Source organism: Crassostrea angulata, chromosome 6, assembly GCF_025612915.1.
Source record: "Crassostrea angulata isolate pt1a10 chromosome 6, ASM2561291v2, whole genome shotgun sequence".
NCBI lineage: Eukaryota > Metazoa > Mollusca > Bivalvia > Ostreida > Ostreidae > Magallana > Magallana angulata.
In genome coordinates, this window is record NC_069116.1 from 59,432,927 (window position 1) to 59,452,997 (window position 20,071).

At 34.6% G+C, this 20,071-nt stretch overlaps 2 protein-coding genes across 3 annotated transcripts; one reads left to right on the plus strand and one right to left on the minus strand.

The window, feature by feature from the left end:
- Window positions 1–924: 924 nt before the first annotated feature.
- On the minus strand, window positions 925–11,585 carry LOC128190124 (BRCA1-associated protein-like). Its single transcript, XM_052862034.1, has 14 exons — window positions 11,416–11,585; window positions 10,873–11,031; window positions 9,450–9,780; window positions 6,616–6,726; window positions 6,032–6,224; window positions 5,419–5,484; window positions 5,163–5,251; window positions 4,926–5,001; window positions 4,722–4,789; window positions 4,293–4,473; window positions 3,823–3,912; window positions 2,490–2,603; window positions 2,224–2,370; window positions 925–1,873 (listed from the first exon to the last, which is right to left on the minus strand). Exons 1-14 carry the CDS (start codon window positions 11,495–11,497, stop codon window positions 1,688–1,690), a joined length of 1,893 nt encoding a protein of 630 aa, XP_052717994.1. The 5' UTR covers window positions 11,498–11,585; the 3' UTR covers window positions 925–1,687.
- A 2,799-nt stretch (window positions 11,586–14,384) lies between these two features.
- Window positions 14,385–17,489, plus strand: LOC128189302 (uncharacterized). 2 transcript variants are annotated; one of them, XM_052860854.1, is made up of 3 exons: window positions 14,385–14,440; window positions 15,166–15,563; window positions 16,948–17,042. In XM_052860854.1, exons 1-3 carry the CDS (start codon window positions 14,418–14,420, stop codon window positions 16,980–16,982), a joined length of 456 nt encoding a protein of 151 aa, XP_052716814.1. In that variant the 5' UTR covers window positions 14,385–14,417; the 3' UTR covers window positions 16,983–17,042. The 2 variants fall into 2 exon arrangements, with proteins under 2 accessions (XP_052716814.1, XP_052716813.1); XM_052860853.1 differs by having other exon boundaries at window positions 15,166–17,489.
- The last annotated feature ends 2,582 nt before the right edge of the window (window positions 17,490–20,071 follow it).

The window sequence follows — 20,071 nt, forward strand, 5'->3', positions numbered from 1 at the left end:
CAGACGACACGTTCCTCGAGCATCTTTTTTAGTATCTCCTCGTAATAAAGAGTTCCAGTAAGAATTATTAATTTCATAATTAATTTTAGAATGATTAAAATTTACTTGTGTATGGAGAAGTGCCTAGATGGCCGAGTGGTTAGAGCCATGGCCGCTCACCGTCATGAGGGTAGGTTCTAGAGGTCGTGAGTTCAAAGCCTGGCCTCGGCCGAGATAGAATTTCAATAGAGTGAATTTCGATGTCCTGTATATTTATTTATTTTGATATCAGCAATTGAAGTGTATTTTCAGATGACTATATAGGAAATTGCATTCTCTAGTATTTTGCAGAAATGCCTGGTAAGGTATCCTAATTTTTTGCAAGAAAGCTTGTCAAAGTAGTAGTAAACCATTAGTAAATTCCTGGAAAAAGTTATATAAAATTGAGGAACGTGTCGTCTGACCTTAAATTAGATAATGCAACAAGCATTTTGTATCAAAATTAAAAAATGACTTGTTCTTTGTTTAGAAATTGAAGAAGTCTTCTAAATATATTCAGTATGTTATATCAAATTTATAAAATATTTACCAACAAGATTCATATTGGAAAGAAATGAGCGTTCTGCTTAACGTCAGTCGTTCCTGGTACATTGTATGTTGACTGTATGACAAATCGACAACAATCTCAACACCAAGTGCAAGACTTAAATAATGGTCCATTATTCTAGGAGGAATATGATGCCTCCATTTTCTGGTTGACTTTCTTTCAAAATAATCAATTAAATCAAATGAAATCTTGTTTTATCTTTTACAATACACACTATAACTGATATTTAGCAGCATACTGGTACTAGTACACTAGTGTCAATTAGCAATGTGGTCGACCATATATGGTTTTTAAAATCTTTATGGTTATAGTGCAAAAATATAGAACAAAAACTGGAGAAACGTGAATCACAGACTTTATTTGGCAGTTTCTGTTTGTTTCTGTTTCCTTAAGCAGTGAAGCAGCTTCAACATATCACAACACATACCATGTAGGTTTATAAACATCCAGCCAATATACATCATGTACATATGTACAAATCTCCCCATAAAGATGTTGGTATAAAAAGCATCTGGAATGAGATTTTAACATTACTATCATCTTTGACCAAAACAAATTGTACAACTGTATGTTTTTGCTTGCAACCTTGTACAACATCAATTAATTTCCCATTTCAAACATGACCGATATTCTGAATTGTGTGTGAAAAAAGATATTCACATCAATATAAGTGAACTAAAAACAGCTGAAAGCTTACAGTTAAAATATGAAAATAAGAACAAGGCAACTACATGTAGTAGCTTCTAGTGGCTCCTTGTCCTGCATTTCTGTGTAGTAATGACTTGACATCAACAATACATACAACATAAAGATTAAATAATCAGAAAGCACAGCTTAGTGTGACAAGGGAGACATCCTGGATAATCCCTGTTAATCTGTAGATCTCTGGATTGTGGAGAGGTATCGGGCAAAGAGTGTCCAAGTGTTTGTTACTCACATACATGAACAGCATGTAATATAGCAGCGAGTAATGATAAGTGTACATCATTAACAAACAGCGAGTAATGATAAGTGTATGTACATGCAAATGCATCATTCACATATTAATTGAAGAGTGTACATCTTTCACAAACACATTTCAGTGTAGAGGTCCTGCCTCTCTCAGCGGTCCTTTTTGCGGCCCTTCTTTGAGCGGGGGGAGGGGCTTGTCCCAGAGGCCCCGCCCCCCACGATCACCTGACTCTGCTGTAGCTCGGTCTGTGAGACTTCAGACGTCTCGGACAGTTTCTGTTGAGCCTCCATGAAGAACATCACGTCTCGGAGCTGTTCACGCAGCTCCTGTATCTCCTGTAACAAAAAGTACATGTATGTCCTAGTTGTTTACTGTATTCAGATATTCTTTCAGTTAAATCCTAGCAGGACTCGGCATTTCACTGATAAAAAGGAACACTACTACAGAACTTGTAACTATAAGTTATTTCAATGTATTTCACTTGAAACGCTGAAGATTACGGTACAGTGTCCATCTGACAAGAGAGGTAACCCTCATTTACATTACATGTACATTGTAATAGCATTTCCTTCCAGTTTTGTAACACTAAGTACCAGTACTCTTAAATTGTACACACAGCATGTACAATATATACATAAAGTGTGGTCCTATTGTACTCTAAGCTAAGTAACACCTGGAATATTACCTGTTCTTTGTTCTGTGTGAGGTCGTGAACTTTGCCCTCTAACACGGTGACCTTCTTCTGCCAGACCTGCTGGTTTTCCAGCAGACACTTGTTCATCTGTTTCTCTTCCTGCAGATCTTTCAGAGCTGAAGCCAGACGTGAGTGGAGCTAACAGATACAAATCAGCAAGAAAGCTTTAGTTATTCAAAATAATTTATAGAAGTTATAGAAATATACTCATTTTGTTCAAGACTTATAATCAGTGTTATAATTTTTCTTTTGCTTACATGTGAACACTTCTTTTCCAGACCCTGTTTTTCTTTATTCACAGCCTGCAGTTCTACCTTCACTCTATCTAAATCATCTGTCGCTGTTTTATATTTCACATCCAATACATCAGCCTGAAAATTAATATAAAGGAACAAACAATTTTAACAAGAGGCCCATGGGCCACATCGCTCACCTGAGGAACAATAGGTATGATAAAATCAGCTTAATGGAGTCATAATACAAACAATCTGGACAATGTACAATAATACATGTAGATCCTGTATAAATAAAATCCATTTTTCCCCCTGTATATTCTTATGTTTATAATCATTGGTCCCTTTTCTAACAGGATGATTTTATAGTCATATCAGATGTTGAGTATTGCAGTCCTCAAAAAGATCCCTTACAATTGTTTATATATGGGATATTAAGCTACATCAAACTCTGAACCTTCTTTTGAGGCCAAAGAATTGTCCTGGAGCCAAAGTCTTAACAATTATAAAGAATCATCTGGCTGATTAGTTTCTGAGAAGAAGATTTTAAAAGATTTACTCTATATATTCCTATGTAAAACTTTGACCCCCCCCCCCATTGTGGCCCCATCCTACATCCAGGGGTCATGAATTTCACAACTTTGAATCTACACTACCTGAGGATACTTCCACAAAAGTTTAAGCTTTCCTGGCTGATTAGTTTCTGAGAAGAAAATTTTAAAGATTTACTCTATATATTCCTATGTAAAACTTCGACTCCCCATTGTGGCCCCACCCTACCCCAGGGATCATGAATTTCACAACTTTGAATCTACACTACCTGAGGATGCTTCCACAAAAGTTTAAGCTTTCCTGGCTGATTAGTTTCTGAGAAGAAGATTTTAAAAGATTTACTCTATATATTCCTATGTAAAACTTTGACCCCCCCCCCATTGTGGCCCAACCCTACCCCCGGGGGTCATGAATTTCACAACTTTGAATCTACACTACCTGAGGATGCTTCCACACAAGTTTCAGCTTTCCTGGCTTTCTGGTTCTTGAGGAGAAGTTTTTTGAAAATTTCTCGAAATTTTTCATTAATTTCTAATTATCTCCCGTTGAAAACGAGTGTGGCCCTTAATTTTCATAACTTTGAATCCCCTTTGCCTAAGGATGATTTGTGCCAAGTTTGGTTGAAATTGGCCCGGTAGTTCTTGAGAAGATGTTGAAAATGTGAAAAGTTTACGGACAGACGGACGGACGGACAGACGGACGACAGACAAAATGTGATCAGAATAGCTCACTTGAGCTTTCAGCTCAGGTGAGCTAAAAAGCAGAAACAAAAGAGAGAGAGAGAGAGAGAGAGAGATCATATTACCCTTTCTTGTGCACTTTTCTCCACCTGGGTCATCCTTTGTTCAAAGTACTTCCGTTGTTGTTCAAGCTGACTTGTTAGGAGGTAGGTATACTGTAATTCAATTAAAATGAGCTTTGTTAATGTATATTTAGATGGATCAATGATTTCGGACACACTTTCCCCTACAGATAACCAGATTCCAATGATACACGTTTCTCACAATTTTACCTCCTCAGACAGGCACATCTCACACCTATTTATGCATCTAGATATTGATGTATTTGTACTTCCCTTTCACTTTTTAAGATCACCACATCATCAATAATCTCTCACACTTTAACATCCCAAAACAAGCTCATCTAAGTGATATCTTACATGATGATATCTGTATGATATCTCAGACTTATAAAGATAGCCCTAACACAAAGATCACAGTGAGTTCTTTCAGATAAACCTCTTGAATTAACATATGTGATATCTCGCACATTTACCTCTAGAGATAACGAGTCTGCCTTCCCGTCCATCTCGGAGCTTTGCTGGTCCTCCACCGCCACCAGTTTACCATCACCTTTACTTTGAACCAGACGGTGAACAAAGTTGTCCCCGACGTAATCCCACACTCGGCTGTTTCCTATCTGCATAGCATACGTATGCTGTGTCTCTTGAAAATGTCTGAAGAGAATTTGTTTATTCTTCAAAAATAATCTTTAAAATCATTTATCTTCCCTTAATTTTCTAGTTCATGTGTATGCACTGAAATATAACCTTTGTAATGCTGAATGCAAAGAAACCTCAAATGATCATCCCGTTAAGTTTTACGTATATTTTCTAAGACAAGGTTGCATCACTAACTGCAGTATAGAATGTACATTCAGTGATTTATTGGTATACTCTTGTATAAACAAACGGTCTGCTCTTACTTGTATGCATGCAGCTCTACATATCTTCCACAGCCTATGTTCCCACAGATCAGACAAATCCATAGGCTCTAAAAACAAAAACAGAAGAAGTCTAAAAGTGTATACATGTAGAATATCATGTAAATTTCTGGCCAGTTATCTGATATTTTTAATCCATGTTTAGATCACTGATTATCTATTTTCTGTAAGAGCCCCCCTATTTACCTCCTGAGAGCCACACGTCATACATCTTTGGTCCGCCGTCTCCTCTGGAGTCTGGCAGTAACGACAAACTGGACAGCTACAAAAGGACATCAAAAATAATTCCTCAACTCATCAACACAGTTAATAAACAACTCCAGAACAAACTGGACAGCTACAAAAGGACTTCACAAATAATTCCTCAACTCATCAACACAGTTAATAAACAACTCCAGAAGAAATCATGAGTCCTTGACTCACCTGGTGTCGCCCCATTTAGCCAGACAGTTGACGTGGAACGTGTGATTGCACAAAATCGTCAAGACCGGCGTACCATCCACAGACTCATCCTGTAGCGGAGGTCAGAAAAATCAACTTGTACACAACGTAAAGATAGCAGTGGAGGACAACTTTAGCAGTAAAAAAAATCAGCTTGTACACAATGTATAGATATATTTTATAGAAATAAATATTTAATTGCTAACAGTTAAAAGTGATGAAATGTCAGAAGCCGTACCATTCTGTCGAGACACACCGGGCAGTTAGGCAGCTCGGTCAGACCCTCCACCGGTAAACAAGGACCCTGGAAGTTTATGAATACATGTACATGTACTGTAATTAACTTTTCTGGCAAAATACTGTAATTAACTTTTCTGGCAAAATACTGTAATTAACTTTTCTGGCAAAATTTATCAGTCAACTATATATCTATTTGTAAATTCTGATGATTTACATATATGTATACATGTATATTCAAGTGGTATAACTAAAGTTTCATCAATATCCCTTGAATAAAATTTTTATTTCATATGTGTATTAAGGTTGTTGAGTTTATCCATGAAAATAATGGTTAACTGCAGTGCAATATCTATGAATATATTGAATTGATAGGATCACTGGCCATAGATTTATAGATCTTTGAAACTTTTTTTAACCCACACAAATAAATATCCACCAATATGAACGAAATGTACCACAGTAATCCACTCCTTAAAGTGCATAGGATTTTCAATTTAGTGATTTTTACATGAACACATACATGTAGTCGTGTTATATTCAGCTTAGGCAAGTGATAACCAGTGAAATACAAGTAAATATTACAACAATAGAGATCAATAAAGCTGCCCGACCTCTGAGTCCTTGATGACCTCTACCCTGGCTACGTAGATCAGCTGACAGATGTCCGGCTCGATCGAGTTGTAAGACACGTTGTTGTATGTGGTGAAGAACTCGTCGGCCAGTCGCTGGGTCCGAAACTTGATCAGCACCATGTACTGGTTGGGGGTGGAGTCTCGGATAATCCGCATGTACTCGATACCCTCACTGCAACACACAGGTTAATAGGATACAAATATGTATAAAATATAATTATACTCTCTTCTTTTGTTCATTTTGGTATTTCCTAACACTCAATATAAACTTAATTAATGGTACCTCCAAACAGTAATATTGCTGACTTTAAATTTTTCAGTTTATATCTATTTTCTTGTTATACAATCCTAAATTAAATCTTTTAATTTCTTTTTTAACATTTATTTTATTAATTGTTAAAATAACTATACAACTAATCTATTATCATTCTCTCTTGCAACTCCCCTTTTACATGTACATTGAATTTGTTGGTTTGAACAATAATACATGTATTGGAAAAAAGTTCTCAAGACTTACGAGCTCCTCTCCCTAAACCCTTTTCTATTTGCTATGAATGACTTACCCCACGGGGGCGGTGAATTTCACGAGATCATGGATGGTGTAAGCGGCAGGGACAGCTAGCATACAGACCAACTCACTTCTGGGGACCTCATCCTTCAGTGACGTCATCTTACTGAAATAGTCAACAGATAGATAACATAGGTAATCACAGATTACAAAGCTCACCGAGACGAGGCATCACCCCTATGAGACCACCTTTATCATATTATATGAAAATCATACTTTATGATCTTGGATATTCATGGATTCTGTTTTGACACAAAATCATATATCATCTGTTAAAAAATTGTATGATAATTATATGTTCATATATTAATCAATATAATAATATAAAATTAAATATTGCATCCTATCATACTTACAATATATATCATATAATACAATAAAATACTGTAATAAACATAGATGATATTGTAAATATGAAATGACATTGTATTGTGTTAAACCTTATTGTATTTGATCACATAATACAACATTATTATATATAATACAATATTGTATTATATGATACAATATCATATTACATAATACATCATAACATTGAAACATATGATATTATATTGTATAATACAGTATGATATATTGTATGATATTGTATTATATTTGATACATAATATGATATTGTATCATATGATACTGTATAATTTGATATAACATTGTATCATATCAAATGATACAATATAATGTGGTAAAGTAAAATATTATATAATACAATATTATACATACATATTGTATCATATGATACAATAATATATCATATAAACCAATATCATATTACACAATATCGTATGATACGATAATATATAATATTATAATATCCTATAATACAGTTTTGCGTGATATAATTGTAAATTACAGAAACCAATATCATATTATACAATATCGTATGATACAATATAATACTGTATCATAATATACAATACTATACAAAACAATATCATGATACAATATCATATAATAAAATATCAAAAAAATTGATACAATATCATATCGTATCATATAACTTTTTACAATATAACATATGATATTATATTGTATCATATTAAACAAAAGTGTTTCATATCATACAATACTTTATCATAGGAATCATGTTATATCATTTAACAACAACCTCATCTTTCTATCAAGCAGGTTTAAGTGAGGTAGGAGATTTCTTTAGCATCCTTGATAATGGAGATCAGGCTCTGCATCTGAAGCAACCTCTGCGTTTCATTAATAATATAGTTAAATCAACTATGCAAGCTATCATCTATAAAACATGTGACCTGTTCCAAAAAAACTAAACCTCATCCAGCATCCCAAACCTATGGCTCAGATTCAGCATTCAAGCCTGTCAGGTGCATCAGTATACATAAGACGCATCTCCATGCAAGTTTGGTGAAGTTCAGACCAGTAATAACTAAGATATCATCATCAGAGGGCACTAGCAATTAAAACTTAACCTGCTCCAGCATCCGCAACCTATGGCTCATATTCAACATCCATGCCTGTCAGGTGCATCTGTATCATAAGACACACCATCCATTCAAGTTTGGTGAGGTTAGGACCTGTAATAACTAAGATATATTTTTTAGCATCCTTGATAATGGAGATCAAGCTCTGCATCTAAAGCTTCCTCTGTGATTCATTCATATTACAGTTTAGTCAACTATGCAAGTTTGAAATAGTACTATCATCTATTAAACATGTGACCTATTCCAAAAAACTTAACCATATCCAGCATCTAAAACCTATGGCTCAGACTCAGCATTCAGGCCTGTCAGGTGCATCAGTATCATAAGACGCACCATCTATGGAAGTCTGGTGAAGTTAGGACAAGCAATAACTAAGATATAATCATCAGAGGGCACCTGTTTCAAAAACTTAAACCAGCTCTAAAAACCTTAACCTCCTCCAGCATCCGAAACCTATGGCTCAGATTCAGCATTCAAGCCTGTCTGGTGTATCAGTATCATAAGACGCACCTTCCATAGAAGTCTGGTGAAGTTAGGACCAGTAGTAACTAAGATATAATCATCAGAGGGCACCTGCAACAAAAACTTTAACCAGCTCTAAAAACCTTAACCTCCTTCAGCATCTGTAACCTATAGCTCAGATTCAGCACCAAAGCCTGCCTGGTGCATCAGTATCATAAAACACACCATCCATGCAAGTTTGGTGAAGTACGGACCTGCAGTAACTTAGATATTGCTATCAAAGGGCACCTGCAACAAAAACTTTAACCTGGTCCAACAACCTTAACCTCCTCCAGCATCTGAAACCTATAGCTCAGATTCAGCACTCAAACCTGTCTGGTGCATCAGTATCATAAGACACACCATCCATGCAAGTTTGGTGAAGTACGGACCTGCAGTAACTTAGATATTGCTATCAAAGGGCACCTGCAACAAAAACTTTAACCTGGTCCAACAACCTTAACCTCCTCCAGCATCTGAAATGTAGGACTCAGATTCAGCATCCTAGTCTTTCAAGTCCATAAGTAGGTCCAGATGCATCATCCATGCAAGTTTGGTGAAGATAGGACAAGTAATAGCTTAGATACAGGACATGCAACAAAAACTTTAACCAGGTCCGGACGCCGACGCCGACGCCGAGGGTATAGCATAAGCTCCCCCTGACTTCGTCTCGGTGAGCTAAAAATCACTTTTTTTGTTTTTGTAGAGAATAATGAACAGTTTTATCTTTATTTTTTCTTTTATATGATCATGAATATGGAAAACTCAGTAATTAAAAATATCTAGTCTTTATACAGAATGCTGTATGTAGAACTTTAAATTCTTCTTTAAAATCTCTTATTCTACAGAACGATGTAAAATTCAGTATATTATCTCTTACTTGTCCTTATACAGATGAAGAATTCCACAGGTCCTCTCTACCATGGGGTTCCCTGAATAGAACTGTATTGTGGGGGAGTCGTGGGTGGTAGCCCTCGGTCTCCCGCCGCTATGGGGTCGGTGTCCCCTCTGACCTGGATTCGGTCCATCCTCACTATCGTCAATGGGCTGGAAACACGCCTCTTTAGAGGAATTCTTGTCACTGCTTGATGTGGATACATTGGAAGCAACTGAGCCTTCTCGAGAAAATGCACCGATGTCTTGAATCTTTGGATTTGTCTCTACATTGGTGTTTCCTGTTCCAGGGTTCTGATCTGGGTGATTACTCATATCTAAGTCAAAACAATTCATGTTTCACCTGATTACTCATATCTAAGTCAATACAATTCATGTTTCACCTGATTACTCATATCTAAGTCAATACAATTCATGTTTCACCTGATTACTCATATCTAAGTCAAAACAATTCAGGTTTCACCTGATTACTCATATCTAAGTCAAAACAATTCAGGTTTCACCTGATTACTCATATATAAGTCAAAACAATTCATTTTTCACCTGATACTCATATCTAAGTCAAAACAATTCATGTTTCACCTGATTACTCATATCTAAGTCAATACAATTCATGTTTCACCTGATTACTCATATCTAAGTCAAAACAATTCAGGTTTCACCTGATTACTCATATATAAGTCAAAACAATTCATTTTTCACCTGATACTCATATCTAAGTCAAAACAATTCATGTTTCACCTGATTACTCATATCTAAGTCAATACAATTCATGTTTCACAGATTAGTAAATTTTGAATGCCCTTCAATATTATCAGGTTTAAAGAATGCTATAAATACAATCTAATTAAAAATTCATTAGAAAATTAGATCTTTGATCTGCTCCTAATAGATCCCTACACACTTTGTTACAGTTACTTCTATAGTAAGAATGTTGCAGTATTAAACCTTTAATACATACCGGTATATACATGTATATACTGTATACAGAGTAATTTTTCGCCCTGTGTAATTTTTCTACAGTTTTGCCCCGTCTTGAATTCGCCCAAACGTAGATGTGTTTTAAGAGAGATAGTTTGAGACATTGTAATTCGCCCAGACATAAATTCGCCCGTTGACAACGAGGGTGAAAGGGGCAAAAAAATAAAACGGGGGCGAATATTTCCCTGTACAGTAAAACACGGTTATAACGAATCGCCAAGGACGGGCAATTTTGCTTCGTTAAAAGCGTAATTCGTTATATCCGTCAAGTTTACAACATGTAATATAGTCACCGGGAATGAAAATCACTTCGCTGTAAGCGTCAATTCTTTCTAAGCGTGTTCGCTATAACTGTGTTTTACTGTATACCGTTTACTCTGTCACAGAAAATATCTTTAGATGCCTATGAATTTGTAAAGTTTACAAACCTTTTAGGTAAGTCTCAATTGTCAGATCTGTAAATATTCTTTCTCCGCGGCACTTTTTAATTAGTAAATCTCTAGCAATGTCTTTTTTTGAGCTACATGCAGCCTTGGCGTAACTGCTCTTTGCTTCGTCTTTCTCACCAAATACTTCAAAATTTGGAGCTGAAAAATATTTTGTCAAAAATTAATGAAAAACATGATTATGATGATAATGATTAAGATGAGGACGTTAACACATATATAAATTGCTTTTGTACAGAAGACTTAAATAAAGTTTACAAGCCCCAAATCAGGTTTGGTTGTGCATTTTAATTTTCTTACACTTAGATAGGTTACAGTCTATCCTTCATATTTATTCATAAAAAAGTTTCATTAGTTAGATTACCATTGGATTATAATTAATTTCTCTTTAATCAAAACTGTGTTAAGAAACCACCGAAAAAGCCCAAAAGGCTAGTCTGCAAAGTGAAAAATCCGACAGTTACTGAGTATACTATAAAAGTTATGTTTTGAACAAAAAACAGTCATTGAATATAATTATAATACCGTTATAATTTAAATCGGTGGTAAGAGAATATCCTGTTTCGATTTCTAGACGTAAAACAACTAAAGATATCGATTCAGACATTTGGAAAACATCCGTAGTTCTTTTTCCTCCAATTTTCTATTTACGTTTCTGACTCTGCTTCCCGTCGCCTATTTTCACTCCTTCATAACTTAGAGAGTTCTCATCCAGACTCGGGTGGCGGATCAAGAGGCGGTTTACTACTTCTTTCATAAGAATGAACTTATGTGAATAATTATTTATGTCTTAAAAAAGTGTAAACTCTCCAATACTTACGGGTGTTACTATCGTATTTGAGAATATACAATCTGCAGCAATTATTAAAAACACTTTGGGTTTAAATTTAATCTTCCCAGACCCCCCCCCCCCCCCCCCGGTATCAGGAGAAAACGTACGTTCAAATGCTACTTTAAAACATATTTCAATGCATAGATGTATAGAAATATATTCATTTTATGAATAATATCTTTATAATAATTGTAGCAACTTTTATTTTAGTACGAAATAATGACCTGTCATAAAGTGTTATCTGTCTACTTCTTCTAATTATCCATTTATCGGTAGTCTTACCGATTTGAGTTTCTCTATGCGAGATCCCCTGATTTTAATTATAGTGATAATCAATTAAATACCTGAGCAGCATGTCAGTGGCGTCAGAAGCAAATTGACTGTTCAATGTTACATTTCGTAGTAGTTTCCATATATACGAATCAAACAAATATTTAAAAGACTTCAGTGGACTTGGTTTTATCAAGCAACTTTGTTTTCTAGATAAATTTCAAAAGAATGTAAAAAAAAAAAAAAAATAAATAAATAACGCGTTATCAACTTCTTGAGATACTCATTATTTAGTTCTCCAAATAAGATTGCAATAAAAACTAATTATTTAACGGTCTCGTTTATGGTGTATTAATTGTCGACTAATTAAACTGCTCAGGCCATGTTCGTGTATGTGTATGTTACAAACTATTGTCTTAATAATTTAAGTACGTGACTATGCATTTAAAAACAACAGCAACAAATGTTCATTGTATATTTTATTTTGTTTCATTTGAAAACCATTATTTATTTTTTTTTATAGGGTACGTTTTCTCCTGGAGAAAACGTACCCTATAAATTGGGTACGTTTTCTCCTGTGTACGTTTTCTCCAGCATCCTCCCCCTAAAAAAATTCTGGATCGGCGCATGCTTTCTCTTTGCATTCGCCATTCGTGGTAGTGTCCTTTCCGATCAGTATATATTTCATTTCAAATATACAAAATGACTGCTATGTGTGTATATTTTATTTCATAAAATGAAATATACATGTATATCGGAAAGAACAGTAGCCTTGGTCTTGCAGCAGGAAGAATGGAATTAATGGCGCCTCTTGACTTCCAGCTTGTCTTCGCATTTAATTTAATTATCTAATGTGCGAATAATTTTGTCGAGGGATCTTCAGAACGTCATGAATATGTGAGCTGATGACAAAAACTTAGCTTTAATTTTTCTTCAGTTAGAGTATATATCTTCTGACTATATAATTTATTTACACATGATATTGACATTAACATGAGATATGCGTTTATGAAATATTGAAACCTCGTTAAAGGTACCATTTTCACTTTCTCTCAATTTTAAGTTGAAATATCAATTCCGTGGTACATTTTATAGTTATTTCTATCCATAGAAGCAAAAATGCATCGTATCTCTTTTTGAATATCCGGCCTTTTTATTCCTTGATCTAGAGCCAAATGGCGCCGCGTTTTTATCCAAAATGGACGGTAACGTTTCTTTTTTCTTAAACGGTTAGAAAAAATCCCATGTTACATGTTAGCTGCAGATGTGTAGCTCCCGGTCTGAAAAAGAAGAAAAAGAAAATGAAGAATTCAATGGTACTAATTGTTTCCATAGAATTTGCGTATAAATAAGGTTAATCAGTCCTAAACTAGCGCACGTTTTTGTGCGTAATAAACAATTTTTTCAATGGGTGGCACTGTAGCTCCCAGGTCGTCCATCCGATTTTTTTTCAGACCCGGAGCTACAGACCTGCAGCTAATAACATGTATATCTGTTTTACATATTGTGTTGTTTGGAGTTTTTTTCTTGAAATTTTGAAGCATGCAATTTGTTCAGATATACAAATCTTAAAAAGACGTACGTAAATTAATGACGCAGCGAAGTCACATATACATGTATATGCTATAGGCCATATGCATTAATATCCTGTTATGTATTCAATGAGAGCTTTTTAATCAATTTCTGAATTCGAATAATAATTATGATAAGACAAACTTTGATGTATGATTTTACAGTACAGCGCCAATGAGAAGCGCGGTGCATTGTGTGACATTGCTTTTGGATCAACCCTTGTATTGCGTATAATGCATTGGTACTCAGCACTGCAAGTTCTGTAAGAATATCAAATTTTTACATTCCAAACGACATAAGTCATCATGCAAATGTCTGTTTCAGGAAGAGCATTCATACAAAGAAGTTGCCATTCAAAAGTTAGCCTCAGGAATATTGTTATTGTATAGCAATTTTGTTTTATTTTTTTTTTTTAATTTACAGTTAGGGGAGGGAAAGCTAACCAAAAAAATCACAAGTACATGAAAATTTGATAACTAATACAATGAAACAGTTTACAATGTTCATATCAGGTTTGCGATATCTCATAACATAAATAGTGACGTGATACTGTATGATACTGTATGTTCATTTTGAATTTAAAAAAAACTTGTCCTTAATTAAAACAATTATGATAACATTAACAGTTCTACAATGTGTTGCTGAAGTAGAATTGTTGCAATACGTACATTTGGAAATATTAATTAATATTCCTTACATTGTTTAACAAATTTTAATAAATTATGAATTCACCTTTGACCTAAAATTAATATTCCACTTACTGACTTTCTTAGCTTTGTAAAAAGCTAACCTTGTGTGTATTAGAGCAGAAAGTCCTTCACTAAAAATAGAATGATAATTGCTTACCTTCAAAATGGAGAACTTTTCCACAGGAATGTAAGTTGAAATCAATACTCTATTTTGATATCAATTTAGAGATAAATGTGTGATGAATGTTTATACTTATTGATAAATTATATATCTAATAAATATATATATAAGTTTAACATTTATTCTTTGAAAACGAAACTAAACCTTTTATGCCTTTTAAAAGTGGTCATCAATAATTTAAAAAGAAAGTAGAATTTGATAAAAGTAGAATTTAATACTCATTACAAACTACATGTATAATGAATATATAATGAAATAAAGTCACATTCACAGCTTGATAATATGCAAATGCATTACGCGACCTATGAATTAAAATAGAGCCATAGATCAGATCGTTCTTCTATGTTCTCTAAAAGAATACTATAGTACCCTATTTTGCATTGCAAAAGGATTTAGGTCATTATTAGGGTCAAAAACACATGTTGTTTCGAAGCATTGTATAATGTTAATAATAAAATATACCGGGTAAGTCAGATTAATCGTGTTGCAACAAAAATATTTTTCAATTATAGAAATACACACAACTTTCATTAAACAACACAGAAGCTTTCTTGTTTTCAAAAGCCTTTATTGATGAGTTGAAAATCACTTAATAAACACATTGTAAAAGAAGAAAAGTTCAAAGCAAGTCAAAATTCAAATCCTACAATTTTAGAGAATATAAATTACATGTATTAAAGGACGAGCAAGAAGTACTTAAAAATATTCAGGATCTGTTTCTATATTAACAGATCGGAAAGTATGCAGCACGTGTCAGAGTCGATGTTTCGTGGACTCTCTTTGATTGTAGGAACCTCACAACAGGTTGCTATAAGGAGGGAGACCAACGATATCGAGGAGATGGTGAGCAGACAGATAGGGGTAAATGGTTTATCCACGATGCTGAGTGGCAGTCGAAGAGAAGGATTTAGGCTCAAAGGATCAGATTTTGACGTAATGGTGTGGCCAAATGAAATTCGTGTGGCCACGGATGTGTCTCAATCTGTATATTACGACGACTCATTCAATACAGTATTATTGCTGTCTGACAGTTCAGAGAGTCCACCAGGTTTCACTTTGCTTCAGCTAATGATACCAACGGAAGCTGCAGACTTAAACAGGGATTTTCCATTGTTTGAGAAAATGCATGGTAATTTTTACATTTCTTGTTCTTTTTATAAAAAGTGGCTGAGAGAAGTGAGTTCATCAACTCCTCACATTCTAACAGAACATGGTCCTTGCGGTAATGCAATTATATATGGAACCGAATGGGATTTGGCACCATGTTTTGTTTGCGATTTTTGGCCTCCCTCTGCCTCGTCCTGGATAGAGAGATGTCATTCATGGCCTGATCCTGAAATTGTTGATGACATTGTCAGAGGTGGATGTCACTTTGTAGCAATCGGACATCCGCTTGGACAACACGAACATTTAGAATGGAGAATCTCCTTTTCTCAGGCAGAACAGAAATGTGTGTATGCAATGAACCACTCTCAGTTTTTGACTTATGGATTGTTAAAACTCTTTTTGAAAGAAGTTATCAATCAGCAACATCAAGAAACTAATGAACTGTTGTGTTCCTATCACATGAAGACAGCAGTTTTGTGGGCGATTCAACAAAACACACTAACCCACTGGTGTCCACAAAATCTCCTAGTTGGTTTTTGGACTTGCTTTAAACTACTAATTAAATGGGTGTATGAGGGGTTCTGTCCTAACTTTTTTATTCCAAAAAACAACCTGTTTCTGTCAAAAATTTACGGGTCATCACAAAAAAGTTTGTTTCTACAGATGCATGAATTGTACAGAAAAGGATTCGGCTGTCTTTTACAGTGTTCCTCTATCAGTTCTTGCATTATTGATGTCATGTACAATCCTAGACTTTCAATTTTGATAGACGAGAATGTGATGTGCTGTGAAGCTGATTATGATAAGGAACTTTTAAATGCGATAAATCTTTTAAATATTTCCATGGAAAAACTTCCAAGAGCCCTTTGGATTGTGGAGCAGTTGATAGGTTCACATTTGACACAGTATCAGGTAGACCATTTACAGAGACTGTCAGTCATTTTTCTTCAAAACACAGCTGCCACTGTATTACATGCAATAAATAGTAAATCTTGCGTTAAAAACAAACAGATGTATATTGCTGATAAAATATCCTTTCAACTGTTAAAATTATCAGTTAAGTTTGGATGTGTTTCTGACATGTTGTACATTGCCATGTTTTACTACAAAACATACAGATACAGGAAAGCTTTATCGGTTTTAGAGAAGACAAAGGCTAAGTTAGCACGTCCATATTTGATGTATGGGGAACACGTAGACAGGGAGTTGTATCTTGAGGCTGTAGGGGGAAAGTCCTGGGCAACAAAGAAGAGAGAAGCTGTTGCATATGATCTAATAATTTACAGCAGAATAAATTACATAGATGAACTTGTACCATTACAGGAGTTCGCTCGACAAAGTTCCATTGTTTTTTTTGATATTCCATTGTTTGTGTTCTTACACTTCCTTGAGTTTTTGAGTTACAGGCACATTGATGGAGCACTATCACAGGCTGCTCTAAACGAACTTCAAGTCCTAGTTCAGTATGGCCATGATCCGTATGTACCTAACACACACAGAGACATCTCCTTGTATACGTATATCCTCGGAATCTGTCAACAGATGGCTGGTCAACACTAGGTGCCCGCTCCAATCGACATTGATTCATCACTACAACAACACCAATAACCGTATATGTTAAACGATATTGGATATAGCTAAGAAATATGTTAACAGCAATCAGTATTTGAGAAAAAGAATTACTGCACAAATAAAGAGTTTGAGAAAAGTAAGACTACTTTTCTTTGTCATTGTATATACATAATTGTTGTGTAATTTGTCTTTATACTCGTAATTACCAATTAGAATTTTTGTTAAAAAGTATGAAATCATTTTACATTTAATATTATCATCATTTTTAGTAACTGTTGAGGACAGCTTTTTCTGTAGAAATACCTGTATTTGTTATTCTTCTTCTTTTATCATTCTTTTATCGTAAAGATGTCTAAGTATTGCATTTCAATGTAGTTTGCATGTAACATTGTACGATTTATCAATAAAAATAAGTTAAAACTTAATTGAATTGATTTTATAAACCTATGTCGATGCAACCGATGCTCTAATTTATTCTTTAAAAGAAACGAAATTTTGCTGTTATTAGAAAATTGACGCGCTCACTGAATCTCAGGAAAGTTATCCGTTGTGTTCGAACGGCAAAAACTAAGCAAGTGAGGGACACACAAATGAACAAGGTACTTTAAGCCGAAAAATCGTAATGAATTTAGGAAAGACTGTTCTTAAATTCGATGAGTGCGTCAGGCAAAGTCGAATCTGAGCCGAGCCGAATAACTGTATGGGTACTGTTTAGCCTTTACTTACTTCTTTTGAAGGAATCATGCATGACTGTATCATTTATTGGAAGAAACCTCAAATTATTAACTGTTTAAAAACAATGCTTTAAAAATCATATAGTAATTTTAAAATATATAATCTTTTACTTGTACAATGAAAATTTCATAAATTCGTGTCATTTGTTAAAAAAAATAAGATGTATGTATGTTTTATTTTCAAATATAAAATTAGAGCGATATTTAAATTATTTCATGGGTAGACACTTTAGAAAGAATCACAAGTGATCAAGAAAAGTTAACAAACCGGAGTACTATGTCAAGTGCGACACTGACACTATTGAATAGGATCGATGAAAAGATTTTTCATCAACGGTCATCGTAACTGCAGCTTTGTTTACCTATTCTTAAGATCGAGGATACGATAGTTTTTAAGGTATTTAACCAAATATAAAATGGCTTGCACTTAGTCATTATGACAATTATGCTGAATGTAGCGAAAAGGTTTCCGGTATCTAGTTTTATCTATCCGTCGTCGTTGTCGTGGTCGTAAACTTTTGACATTTTCATCCTCTTCTTTAGAACCACTCTTTCAACCAAATTGAACATTATTTTTTGAAAAGGATTTAAGCTTGTGTAAATGTAGGCCTCACCGTCTTCATAGGGAAAGTGATTTAGAATTATTGAAAATCTGTTGTTTTTTTCAAACATTTTCTGAAAAAAAGCAAGAAAAGCTGTCACTTGTTAGAAGCATCTATAGCTATGATAGATTCAAGTTTTGGGTGGGTTGGGGTTACGAGAAGAAGGGTAAGGGGGTGTGTCAAATTTTTACATTGGAATACATAGGGAAAAGATCTTCTCAAAAACCAAATGCTGTAAAAGCATCCTTAAGTAGGGTAGAAAGTGTCTGGATTATTTATGGGCAAGACAAGATGTTCAATGTTTGATGTAAGTTTATATTCATATGAACAGTTGTATAAAATCTTTGAAACTGCAGTGCTCAATATGTGATATGACAATGAAATCATCGAGATAAAAAGAGATTCAATGTTTAACAGGAGAATTTCTGGAGAAAATGATAAATTCTACTTCATTGTCCTGCATATTTTGTATGATATGGGGTGATACCGACCAGTAATCAAAATCAAAAGTCCAAAGGAAAAATAGAAAACAGGAGCAGAGCCAACACGGACCTCTACCAAAAAGATAGAGGTAGGATCAGGTGTCATAGAGGATTGAGTAACCTCTGCTGACCGGTCACACCCGCCATTTGCTCCTTGTTGTAATCGGAAAAACGGAAAAATCCTTAGAGAATTCGGACAAGATTGTTGTATCGACCGTAGATCTAACAAAATGATGACTTTAATCAAAACAGTTGATAATCTTGTTTTATCAACTTGTTTGTCAGTAGCTTGCCTCGTTTTGGAAAATGTTCATGGGCAGAGCCAATCTCTCACCAGAGGGCGTATTACGCTGTGCTTCAGTGTTAGTGAAGCTTGCGGAACGCGCCCTCTGGTGAGAGATTGGGGCAGAGCATGCACTTGCATATCGAATCAACTGAGAGACAAAATCTCCATATACAGGCAATAGTGCTTCATAAGTAAAAAGAAGTGGACGATAATCTTGTTTTATCAACTTGTTTGTCAGTAGCTTGCCTCGTTTTAAAAAATGTTCATAGGCAGAGCATGCACTTTCATATTGAATCAACTGAGAAACAAAAACTCCATATACAGGCAATAGTGCTTCATAAGTAAAAAGAAGTGGACGGAAGGAAAATTGAAGTCATTACGCTTAAATAAAGTGTTGTTGTTAGGTTACGAGTAAGGCCTTTTTTATGAAAATATCCAAATATAAAACAGATGACTTCGACCTTGTGGTATCTTTTATTTCAAGTTTACTGGGATATATCAATTCGAGCTAAGAATGGAAGTAACAATTGTTAATTGACACTTAACATCTATAGTTTACAACAGTTTCATCTTTTTTTTTTACACATGAAAACTACTGTTCCTAAATCGAATTATAGTTTACAGTTTGTAATCTATAGTAAACAGTCGATAAACGTAATTTTATGACTGTAAAACTACGTTAGTTCTTTTTTGTTTTTTTCCGTGCCCTACAAATGGTCGTCCTGACCCACAGAATAAACTTTCATGATATTATGAAGACCAGACACTTATACGCCATTAAGAAGGATACGTTGGCATATTTAAGTTTGAAGTACATTTATTTCAGTATCATTTTTTATACATCGAAAGACAAA

Bases quoted from the DNA above. Each gene is read 5' to 3' on its own strand.
- LOC128190124 (XM_052862034.1), bottom strand. From the start codon at position 11,497: ATGTCTGAATCGATATCTTTAGTTGTTTTACGTCTAGAAATCGAAACA. The intron at 5,252-5,418 runs GTACGGCTTCTG...CCTCCGCTACAG, and splicing joins CGGTGTGTCTCGACAGAATG to GATGAGTCTGTGGATGGTAC. The intron at 2,371-2,489 runs GTAAGCAAAAGA...TGTATCTGTTAG, and splicing joins TGGAAAAGAAGTGTTCACAT to CTCCACTCACGTCTGGCTTC.
- LOC128189302 (XM_052860853.1), top strand. From the start codon at position 14,418: ATGGAGAACTTTTCCACAGGAAT. The intron at 14,441-15,165 runs GTAAGTTGAAAT...CTATATTAACAG, and splicing joins GAGAACTTTTCCACAGGAAT to ATCGGAAAGTATGCAGCACG.